The following is a 12837-nucleotide window of genomic DNA, read 5'->3' on the forward strand; positions in this document are numbered from 1 at the left end:
ATGATGAACATAATCTTCCTAAGGCTCTTGCTGAGGCTCAGTTTGTGTATCTGCATATGGAAATAAAAAGTGTGTTCGTTTATTTTTGAATACATTGTCTGCATTACTACATGACTAAACGCATGAGTAACGCTTTCCTTGTTTTCTATGCTGCAACACCTCTGATTTACAGGTTCCCGTGTCGAAGCATATTCTTTTCAAAACAGACCGATTCCATGTGAGAAGAAAAGCTATGGTATGCATCACTGTGCCCTCCACACTGACAGTGCGTGTGTGTGTGTGTGTGTGTGCGTGCGTCTCCTCTCAGGTACTATGCTGACATCAACCGCCTGCCTGCCATCAGTGATCAGGATATGAATGCCTATCTGGCTGAACAGGCTCGCCTTCACTCCAGTGAGTTCAATGTGCTCAGTGCCCTCCATGAGATCTACGCATATGTCAGCAAATACAGCCAAGAGGTGAGGCCCAGTCAATACACTTTAAACCAGTAATGTGCACCACATGTTTTTGCAGTATTACCAATTGAAGTTATCAATTTTGGAAGTCAAAGCAGCCATAATTAATCATTTATTTATTTATAAATAGCAGTGTCTTGATTCCATTGCATTGAACTTCCAGAGAGTTATAAGCCAACTCTTCAATTTTCTGCAGTTTGGGACACTTTAACGTCTCTCCTGCCATTGTTTGATTTTAGGAATCTGACTTCTTTTAGCCAATACTTTCTTTTATTGTCATTTATTTTAGCAGCTAAAGGGGCAGATAATTCCCTCAAAAATGGAGACAAAAGTAGAGTAATTACTGGAGTTAAATTGGTCAGCTGGACACAAATACATCTCTTAATACACGCCAGTCTTGTTCTGTGAATGCTGGGTGTGCGGACAGGCAACTGTTTGCTAACAACTTACCAAAACACGGTTTTAATTTTGAGCCCTCGTAAAGGTCATGGCTGATTGCAGAAATCAAACGGGCAAAAAACAAAACAGACTGTGTCGAATTTAATGAATTCATTTTGTGATAATATGCTGGGTGATTTTCAATTAACCAATAAAAGAATTACTGAGAATGCCGCTAACAATTTCCAGGAACACGAAGTGTGTCTTCAAATTGCTTCTGTTGTCAGCTAAAAGTGCAAAACTAATTTATGCGACAAACTATATATACATAGTAAGGTAACAAGGATTGAGTGAAGCTTATTAGCGTTGAGTCCGCGGTCAAACATAAGTAATGCATTCAGAACAAAGACGGAAACAACACAATCATAAACAAAAATTAAATAAAATCTAAAACAAAATCTGACCCCATGACATAACGCGTGCGTGCTAATTTACTACAGCTGACCGGTGACATGCTTTGTGTCCTTATGGCCTATATCTCTGTGTGTTTTAGATCATTGAGGCACTGGAGCAGGATGAACAGGCCCAAAAGCAGAAGCTGGCGTATAAAGTGGAGCAGATCATCTCAGCTTTGTCCACAGAGAGCTGAGAAACACACACGATCCTAAATACTTCCATATACACACATAAACACATTCTGTATGCACACATGATACACAGACACCAAAATATACCATAACAGGGGAATTATAAACACATATGCCTCTCAGATGTGGAAATCAACCGACTTCTGGTATGCATGTGCGGATATATTAAATCACACATACACACAAACTGTTGTGCACAGAGAGACTGCAGTTTTAATGGACCTACTGTATACAAACTGACAGTTACACGTGGATAAATACACGGGTACAAATGTACATACGCAAACCACAGCACACATCAAACAGCAGAACGTCCCAAAGCAAGACTTTTGAATCCAATGTCATTTTTCAGAAGGAATTCCAAAAGGCAAACATCCAACTTCTAAAACACTACTATAGAGGGAGAGAGAAGGAGGATTTAGGCCATCACGGCTGCTGAATTTTCCGCCAATTCTTGTCCGCTGGGTAATGGTTTGCCTTTGTAGTCGGTGGTTATACTAAGTGTGTGTGTGGCATGGCTCTGAAGAGAACACCACTTAATAAAGAATGACTCAACTTGAAAAGTCACTGGAGGAGCTCAAAGACAGGAGCCAATTTAATGGGACAAGACTCAAAGTTCTTTTTATATGTCAAACATGAAGGACACTTATTCGCACTACATATCACAAACTTGGAGTGACATCGCCATTTGTTGCCATTCGGAGCAGAGATGTGCATCTTGCACCAAGTCTTTTTTCTGGGTTTTTAAAGGCTTAAGAGAGAGAACACTTAGGATTTCAGCAAAATTACTTTTTATTTTGCTGCTTGAGGATTTCCATCATATGTGACATCATAAAACATCATATATTTTTTTTCATTTAATGATGATTGTCTGAACTACTGGGTTTTGAAAGAAGTATACAACAGATTTGTCGCTTATAGGTTTAGGGTCTGGCTGTTTAATAATCCAACACCAAGACATCATTACTTTCCAATTTGAAATATGTGTAGATATTTTCAGACCCAATCCCTGGCTCTTCGTGCCAAATATAATATATCTCATGTTTCATTCATATTAAACGCTCCTGTAGAAGCTATTAATAATACATGCCATTGTACGGAAAAGATCCCATTTGAGATAGGACATTTTTTTTACAGTGATGATCAATAGACCAGTAATTCAGCCATTCAGAGATAAGTGGGGACCAAATTGAACTGCAGTAGAAAGCATGATTAATGATGCTATAAGCCTGAAAGTGGATCAGATTAGCCTAACCTGGCCAACAGCACCCACCCTTCCAGTCTCATCAGTCATTGTTTACATTTAGCGTGATACTTGAAATGCACTCGGTGTACAAGATACCAAGAACACCTGCAGCTCCTGTCAAGTAATCTGGTCAAACTAGATTAGATAAAGGCCTTGATGCTTTTTTGATTTACCAAATGAATCCACTTTGAGCATAATGTGGAAACTAAATGCAGGTTAAAAGCTGAAGTCTGATTTTTTCACCTTCAAAACAGGCGATCTGGATCGGGATTCAGCTCAGTGTAAAGCAGGTGCTCTTATATTTCTTAAACAGAGTGGATATATGATTAACGGTATATGTGACTGGTCCAGCAGTGGGTTCTTGTAAAGTCTGTTTGTTGCTTCACAGCACTAGTGACGCTTTATATCCTTACTGTTTTCGTGCTTTAACGTAGAATTCACGTTTTATTCCAGTTTTATTTTGCATTCCAGTGTACACTTTACCTGATTGCTCGTTGTCCCCCCCTGCTCCTGTAGTTATAGTGCCATATCTAAACTTTAAAATAATTATCTAAACTTCAGCATAACTGTAAAAAAAAAAGAAAAAAAAAAGAAAAAAAAATCTGCGACATCACGACTACTTCACAGTTTTAGTTCTGATTGGTTGTTTCACCAATTTACAATGAGGAAACAAATGCCTTTTTATGCTTGAGGCTTCTTATAAAGTCTCTGGAAGTATTACTGCTATCTTCTTAACATTTCCGTACCAATGGAGTTCATTTATCCCCCACAAGACCTTGAATCATGTTATCTACAAGAACAAGATGAACTACGATAAATAATAAGTACATTTCCTGTTAAATGTTGAAATATGACAGAATTCATCAGTTTCATGTGTGGTTTGATGATGATAATTTATAAATGTGTTGTGCAATAAACTGTCAGATGTTTAAGCTGTAATGTTTTTTTAAACTATATATTACTGTATAAATACTGTACATAAAAAACACTCCTATTTTGCAAGCAAAAGATTCACTTTGTACTGTTGTTATACATTAAATGCGCAGCTAATGAAAATGATTTTTGCATTTTTGTCTAATTTGTGGTGACATTTCTTTTTAAAATAATCAGGCTGAACATGATTATTCATTTTCTCTGTATTAAAAGGGTACTACATCCCAAGTCCTGGCTGTAATAGGTCAAATATTGTCTTTATTTAAGAACATTTAACTAAACTTCTTTGCCTTTCATCGTACTTCATTATACATAGTTTACAGTTCTGCATTTTTAACCACATGAAACATCAGAATCATCATAATGTGACTTACTTAATTTGCACAGTGCTTTTTTTTCTCTGACAAAATACTGCTGATGGTAGAGGTGAAGTCATTTTTAACCCAATCAAAACTCTGCCACACATAACTGGATAATCTATTTTTATGGTATTAGTGGACCATTAGCATTCCACTTTAATAATTAAACTTATTGACTTTTCATGGGAAGGCTTTGCAAGACGGTGATGTCACAGGGATAAACTCAAATCCCACGAGAACATACATCATTCATCCTTTTTAGTGTTTGACCCACAAGCAGATAATATTAGCCCTCCAGCAAAGTCTCAAAATATTTTTAAATAGGGTTTTTTAATACGTGTTTTACTAGATTTGCTTCTTAATGAAAGCCATTATTTAGTAAAAGAGTACCTATTTCAACACTAGCACAATGTTATTATTTTAAATATCGTATTATTTATAAGCCTATAACCATGATTGAAATTTTTAGTCATGCAATCAGAATACCATTTTAAAAAGATAGTTAATTTTTTGTTGAATTTAAATGCTCATGGTTGTGTTGCTTTACAGTGTTCCACAGGAAGAGGGTGTTGTATTTCCAGACCCAACAAAGGTAAAGCCTACTTCACAAATCAGCAAAGACCTGTAGAGTAATGGCCTCCAGCTGGAATATTTTCCCTGGAACTAGAAAACAAATGTGAGGAGAATGATCAAGTAATGATAATGCTGTTCCTTCCCCTTTTTGAATTAATCAAGAAGCAATGCCGTTTCAGGGAGTCTGAACTACTGCCATGAGCCAAAAACAGCCAATCATCACTCTATGAGCTCAAGACTCTAATGTAACTTTACTAAAGTACAGTTTGTACTACCGTGATTGTGGTGATGTAGTACGGCATGTGACAAGCATATATGAAGTTTGTGAGTCTTTGCTATAAGCATTGTTCATGTTTAACCCGCAAAACTCCGGACAAGCAGAAACCAGGTGTGGGGGGCTTGCAGTAATACCCAGACTCCACAACTCAAACCTGTCGGACTCATATTGGTTATGATCAGTGTATCAAAAGGGTCCTCTGTACACCTGCCAGGCTCTAACTCCTCATCTTGCCCTTTTTCACTCTTTACTTGTCAGAGTACCGACACTCAGTTGCCAACAATTCCCCCTCGCACACATTCGAGGAGGATCATTAGGACTCAGACCTCTTCTACTGACAGCTGAGAAAGCTGCAGGATATCAACTTGATAGACTGTGTGCTATAGGATGGTACAAGACAAGTTTATAGAGCAACTATTGTCATCAGACAACAATCACTTTTCATTTAAAAAAAAAAAACAACCTTAAGTTGTCATAATATCTCATTCTGCTTGGACGCCTGATTGACGTAATTAGTCTGAGGTAAAGTAATATGACAGATCATCAGCTTCTCTAGGTAGTCAGAAAATAATGAGGACACTGGCCTTATGCACAGACTGCTGATTTTTAAGACAGCTCTTTCTGCAGAAGGAATGCTGAATGGAGGCCTCCTTGGACTTTCTGTGCACTTGAGCAAATGCGAACAATTCAGCACAGCAGGTGTAAATAGTTAATGGACTGTCCTTAAGCATAAAGTGGGATAAGGCACCAGCTAGGTGATAAGATCACCCCATTCATTAAATAAAGATACTTTTCTTTAATAGAACTGATTCACGGGTCACATTTCCTTGAGCATCTCTTGAATGCAACCTTCAAGCTTTTGAGTGCTTTAAACATTAGCCTCCAGCTGCTTTGATTAAATAATTATTAGTGTGCACACAATCATGTAAATGATGCTTGTTCATTCTCATGACAAAGAAAAGTTGTCTATACTTGGAAAAGAAAAACCTCTTAACTGTGTAGAATAAATCTTAAAGGACCATAACTGCTATCAGTAACAGCTTCATTCACGATTTATTAGATGAGCTCATCCATGACGACATTTTATTTCTTCAATTTGCAGAAGTAATTTTTCATTTGTCCACTAGCAACTCCACAGTCATACTCTCTTATTCGCCACCTAAAACTAACAGCTTAATTCTTTTTATAGGACAAAGTGGAAAATAGTTCAAGGTAATATACACACATATTACATATACATATATTTATAAGCACAAAGCAAAGGAATGATGTATTAAGGGATCTAAAGCCCATTTGGTTGATCTGGACCTCACACTAGTCTACTAATGCCATCTTCTGGTGAAAATGATCATCACAGGTAGGGACAAAATAAGGATTATTAATTCTTTCATGGAAAATAGTAGATGTGAGAGGCTCCAAAACATGACATGGGAAACAAGAAAAGGGTAAACATGTATTAGTGACAAAAAACTGTACTTTCACCTGAGATTGTATTTGTTCACATATACATATATACACATACCCTTTAGTTTTTATAACTGCCTTAATGGCACAGATTTAACGAAGTGCTGAAAACATTCAGATCTTGGCTCAAAGAGTTGGCAGTTCGTCTTGTAACCGGAAGGTTGCCGGTTCGAGCCCCGACTCGGACAGTCTCGGTTGTTGTGTCCTTGGGCAAGACACTTCACCTACCGCCTACTGGTGATGGCCAGAGGGGCTGATGGCGCGGTATAGCAGCCTCGCTTCTGTCAGTCTGCCCCAGGGCAGCTGTGGCTACAACTGTAGCTGCCTCCACCAGTGTGTGAATGAATAGTGGAATTGTAAAGCGCTTTGAGGGCCCCGAATAGTAAAGCCTATCCAAGCTGTAATAGGGCGAGGGGCAGTTTACACTTTGGACAGGTCCCTAGTCTGTCACAGTGCTAACACATAGAGGCATAATATATAAATTAAAATAAAACACGCTCCACAGGCCAACTGGGGTACCAGAGCTGGACTCCTTCTGAATCCATTGCTGTGTGAAAAATTTGGACTGCATATACACCTTCAATTACATGGGTAATCACTAGTTGCTGGACTATCAAGGGGCCAATTCAAAGATTGTAACATCATGTAACACCTTCAGGCTGTGTAAGGGCTATGTGACCACGAAGGATGATGGAGTGCCTCCACAGTCACCTGACCTAAACCCAATCGAGATGGTTTGGGATGAGATGGACCATAGAGTGAAGGCAAAAGGGCCAACAAGCGCTCAGCCTCTCTGGGAACTCCTTAAAGACTGTTGAAAAACCATTTCAGGGGACAAGCTCACAAAGCTTATTGAGAGAATGCCAAGAGCAAGAGTGTGCAAAGCAGTAATCAAAGCAAAGGGTCGCTATCGAACAATCTAAAATATAAAACATGTTTTGAGTTATTTCACACTTTTTTGTTTACTACATGTACTCGTTCATAGTTTCGATGCCTTCAGTGAGAATCTACAATGTAAACAGTCATCAAAATAAAGAAAAAACCTTAAATGAGAAGGTTTGTCCTAACGTTTCACAGTAGTTATCTTTGTATGTCTTGACAAAGTACATATAAACATATAAACTAGCATAACAAAACTGGATTAAATGATCATTTGGTTTAAATCACAACTTAGGCAAATATATTATTTTAGTTTAAGTCTATTTTTATTTTTGTTAAACTGTTTCCCTCCTTTTTACACAACTTAGTTCTGATTCGATCTCAATTAGAAATTTTTTTTCAGCATTTATTTAGTTATTGTTGACAAAGGATGTTGACAAAAACTATGATGAAAGTTATTGGTCAATGAAACTAAAACTACCTTTAAATATTAATGCAAAATCTGCAAATTATCTACCCTAATCATTTCCATAAAGCACTTTATGGAAGTCACTTTGTGGAAACAAGTCAAAGTAACATCGAAGATAAATACCGGAAATATAACAGCTTTTCATAAATACTGCAAACATGCAAATAATTTTTTTCCTTTTTCAACTTCTGAGTGGATGAGACGGTCTTATACGTATGCTATAGCTGTAATGTGAACACTAACACCATGTATACATGTTCACTAGACCAGTCTTCATTAAATCTGCAGTTTTCTGCATCAACTTTCTATTAAGGCTCTTCAAGAGTGCCATTTTTCATGCTTGACATACATTCAGAAGGCCTTTCTCCTGCCAGTGTACTCCATAAACTACAACACTGCATGTGCTTGACAGCCTCATAAATATGAAGCCTAAAATATTGCAGTCGCCCTCTGGTGGGTTTCTGCGGTATAAGTAATGCGAGTCTTTTAACATTGACGAAGGCTAACATAAACCTAGGAGGAAAGTTAGTATAATCAAATAATAATATATTACCTAGGATACAATATTCATTTTATTTTAAAACAGCATCTGGCCCCTCACAGTGCCTGCTGAGAAAATTCTGTCTCTTGGACAAATGTAGTTGACGACAACTGGACTAGGAAATAAAGACATCTAATAATTTGACTGAATATTATTCCGAGTCCAAAAATTATATAAGGTAATTTGACAGTTCGCTAGTAAATTCAATTAAATTCTGTTTTGTTCTGTGGTTATGGCATCATGTGTCAGGAATCTTTGGATGACAGAAGTGATTGAGAAAAGAAGAAGCTTCCCCTTCTGACTTTTTAAATCTTATTATCTTGAGTTTAACATAAACTCATGGGAAACTTTCACTGGCATGGTAACAAATCAATTTGCAATAAATGCAACTAAAAAGATTTCATTTCACCTATGTCTGTTTGAGAAAGAGCACTCATAGGACAGGGAGAAGAGAAACTAGTGCAACTGTACTGTGAAGGTATAAATTGTATAAATTGGGACAACTGTATCACTGGTCATTTTTTCAATACATAAAAATGACATCATTTTCAAACTCTAATAAATACAATTAATGAGGTCTTTTGGGTAACTAAGACGGTGTGCATAAATCTGTGCATCAAAGCCAGATATGTACATCGTAGAGCAACATACATGTAAATGTCAAAAAGGGAAAAGAAAAGAAAAAACAAGAAATAATCAATGATAAAATTCAGTACAACTTCAGTGAGTATCAGATTTTTTTTAATTTTTTTAATTTTTGTGATGAACTGTTTTTCTGTGTGAAGCTATTTTGACTGGTCAATCAGAGACCCTACGGTTAATCTGTAGACGTTATACTTCTAACCTAGATAAAAGTGAGAGACTTTCACTTCTGCATATGTGAGAAGTAAGATTTCCAACACGTCGCTGTAGCCCTTATGAAGCGCATGCCAATTGGCCTCTCAACAGGCCCAAGTTTTAGTTTAAATGATTTCCAAATGCTGCACATATTGTTTGTTGTCCCACAAAATAAAAGAAAACACAAATCCATGCAATATAATTAACAGTGTCTTACCGCCTCTCATCACTGCAGCGCTCTAATAACAGTGGAGTTAACTTTAACAGAGGCTTTATTTCATTTTCTGGGTTAGTAGATGATATACAACATTTGGAAACTCTGCTTTATGTACACCCTAGAGTAGCTAAAACATACTGAGAGTGTTGACAGTGGCTTTGGCTATGTGCTGGTAATGTTACTTGCCCACACACTTCCACTGAGCAGCCACATCAACAGTGGCTGCAGCAGTCTTTAGCAGAAAAATATAAAGTATATAAAAAGCAAATACCACAGAAATATGGTAGAGATGAGCATACATTTCAGCAGATATGTTACAACAAGCACATGATTCAGCCACCTTCAGTGTTTGGTGTAGCACGCTCCAAAGTAACGTGTTCCTATAATCACATTACATATTTTAGAGAAACAGTAATATAACATCTTGACTGGAACAAATTCCAGCAATTAAAGCTACAGCTCTGTCTTTACTTGTGTAACAAAGATTCTTCAACCACCTGCACATCTGATGGTTAGAAATTGGGGGGGCATCCTCGTTTCTTCCTGCGTACTTGCACTTCAGTTAGCTGATTTCAGTTTGTGTTCAGGAAGAGGAAAATGGTGGAGTGATTTATAGCTTTAAATTTTTCAAAAGAAATCAAAAAAAGTATTTCAGGAGTATTTGAACAGAGAGACATGAACATTACTTTTATTATGAAACCAAGGGACAATAGCATTTTCAGCAGGACAGGAAAAACTGCATCATACTGCAAACACAACTTCAGCTCCTTTGTAAACAGCTGCACAGACTCCATGCTGACACAAAGTTAGCTAAGAACTCTGGGTGATGGTGATGTTAAAGCTGAGTGAATGCTGACCCCAGCGTCTCTTTAACAGCTATCAAAGGCATGATGAGCAGTTGGGCTCGCAGACTCCATTTCTACCTGTAAGTGGTTCCACACTTTCCACATTTCTATCACTTTAAGGGTCTCTCTGGTTTTTAACTTTGTTTTTTGTTGGCTTTGTATTCATACATGTTAACAAAAAAAAGACTGAATGTGTGTTCACATCAAGATAGGATAGGTTACAGTTTCTGTTATTGTTAACTAGTAATTATGTGACAATATATTTCAGCTAATTTTATAGAATGTAAGGATGTAACTTTTTTTATCGACAGTTAACAAAAAAAAAAATTAAACAACTTGCATTATATTTGAAAACTCCAGACTAGACCCTGCACACTTTAGCCTAAGTTTCCAGGTCTTAGCTGCAGTGACAGCCAGTGTGGTCTTCCACTGTTGCATCTCTTTCAAGGATCGAACTGAGGTGCATACCTCAGTTGGAACAAGTGGCTATTTAAGTTTCTGTTGCCCGTCTATCACTTTGAAGCAGCCTGGCCATTCTCATCTAACATCAACAAAGCATTTTTGCCCGGAGAACTGCCACTTACTGGATATTTTCTCTTTTTCAAACCATTCTCTTTAAACTCTAGAGTTTAGAGAGGGGAAAATCCCAGCAGATGAGCCGTTTCTGAAATACTGAGCCCAGCCACATGGATGCATCCCTGAAATGCCCCGAATGAAAGCATATTTCATTTTGGGAAGAGTGACACTGTTTTTGTTATTTGTCTGCACGGCTCTCGTTGCTCAGCATAGAGAGGTAACAGTCCAAATTTGCTGGAGTTTGAAACAAAATCTCCACCCACTTCTGCTCCTCCCAAAGTTTTCCCTCCTTCTCAGCTTCCCTCTCTCCTGCACTCATGAAATCACTTCAAGACAGACTCCCTCCTAGGTAGCCAAGCTGGTTTTATAGCTCACATTTTCAAAGTGCCATAAAATCTGCATTACATAGTATGTGTTTTTGTGGCTGTGTGTTACTGCATGTTTGTACAAATAAATAAATTTAAATTAAAATAAGAACACACTATTTTGTTTTGTTTTACAATAAATCCTTTAATTCATTTTACAAAGTGTGTTAATTGCTTTTCAGCTGTTTCTGTGACTAAAGTCAGAACAGAACTACTAATCTCCTAAATTGAGCTGGTAATTATGTATGGGTGGAAAAAATGTGTTTCCCAAAACATTAGGTGAGTTGCCATTTTACAGCTTCCTGCTCAGAACTCTGCCTGAGCTCACACAAATAAGCCACTGCGTGTGGACACCCTGCATTCTTGTGCTCTCAGACAAAATAAAATAAACATTCCTAGTAGTCAACCATTGAGATTCGCATTTTAAACAAAACTATAAAGAAAGCTTCTGTCTTTTTAAAGAGGCTAAAAGAGGCTTTCTTATAATCTCAGAAGCACGTCTTCTGAGAATATAATCCAGGTAATATCCTTCTAATATGATCTCTAGTAAGTAAAGAGGATCTGCCACTTAAAGTACTCATCTGATTCACCAGACTAGCCTCAGTGATCAGAGCCATTCAATTAACAACCAAGCAAGTTTGCATGGATAAAACGCCACTGACGCCTCTGAAACACCTTAAAGAAGTGAAATTCTGACGCAGGTTCAATTCAGGTTAATGTACCTTCCTCAGCACAAACACCATTAACAAAAGAGAAATTAACTACCAACAATGATTTAGTCTAACATATGCCTAAAAGACAAACATGCTTTCTTTTACTGTGTTTGATTGCAAAAGGAGGTGAGTATATGTGAAAGCAAGTGTGTGTTGACTGAATAAACTGAGAAAAATAGAAATGAAAAGAATGCATACAAATGAAAAAAACAACACATTTTTACAAAATGGTTTGCAACAGCTTGAGATTTTTGTGGTCTTTAAAGTACAGGGTATATCTACAGGGGATTCACTGTGAGAAACTACAAGCAAAGTATTTCTGCCCATGAGACAGTGCATCATACATTTCAGAGAGCATTTAACACACATGCTCCGAGGCGTATGCACATGATTTATACAACTAAAAAGCAAAAACTTGAATATGACATCTGAAAATGCGCTTACAACCAAGACTGACTGAGACACACACACACACACACACACACACACGGTTCAGAAAAACTATAAATTAGTTTCTCTGAACCCTGGACATTTCCTATAGGCTTTGCTTTATCCAAAGATTCTAGCAATTAGATCAACAAGTAATCCTTGTGAGCCAAAAGCTTGGTGTATAGAGCTCTAAATGCTACATGCCAAAGTGTTTTTCTACTATTAGATTACTACAATGTCAGAGAGAACAGCAACCCCAACAATCATCTGTTTAAACCTTTTGTTTGAAAGGTGCAGCTTCTCAAACTGAAGAACGTTAGAGAAGAGCATTAACAGCGAGACGCTAAAACTGGTTTTATTAAACAGCTGATAAACTGAGGGGCTGCACCAAGCCCTGCGTAAAATGCAAGGATTATTTTTGAACTGGGAATAAACTCCCTATGACAGACAAAGTATAAAATGTAGGACTTTAAATGACTGGAAATAGGTCAACTTTATTGGATAAAACGTTACAGAAGAAAACATATACAATGGGCAAGAAAAACTATAATTTTGTTCCTGTTGTGATTTGTGGAGGGGAAAATGTAAAATCTGTTCCTTGTCATTGACTACTCAAGTTGTGATTCATTAGGAC

General features: G+C 37.4%; 1 protein-coding gene across 1 annotated transcript in view; it reads left to right on the forward strand.

The window, feature by feature from the left end:
* LOC146632665 (plexin-A2-like) overlaps window positions 1-1482 on the forward strand; it is a 71745-nt gene extending 70263 nt beyond the window's left edge. The window contains exons 30-31 of the mRNA XM_085354581.1: window positions 308-458; window positions 1387-1482. Of these exons, the coding sequence (XP_085210707.1) occupies window positions 308-458; window positions 1387-1482 (247 nt within the window). The remainder of the gene's footprint in view (window positions 1-307; window positions 459-1386) is intronic.
* Window positions 1483-12837: the final 11355 nt, after the last annotated feature.

This window comes from Diplotaxodon limnothrissa, linkage group LG5, assembly GCF_057381915.1.
Source record: "Diplotaxodon limnothrissa isolate DT_005_m linkage group LG5, D_limnothrissa_male_GT1.1, whole genome shotgun sequence".
NCBI classification, from domain to species: Eukaryota; Metazoa; Chordata; class Actinopteri; order Cichliformes; family Cichlidae; genus Diplotaxodon; species Diplotaxodon limnothrissa.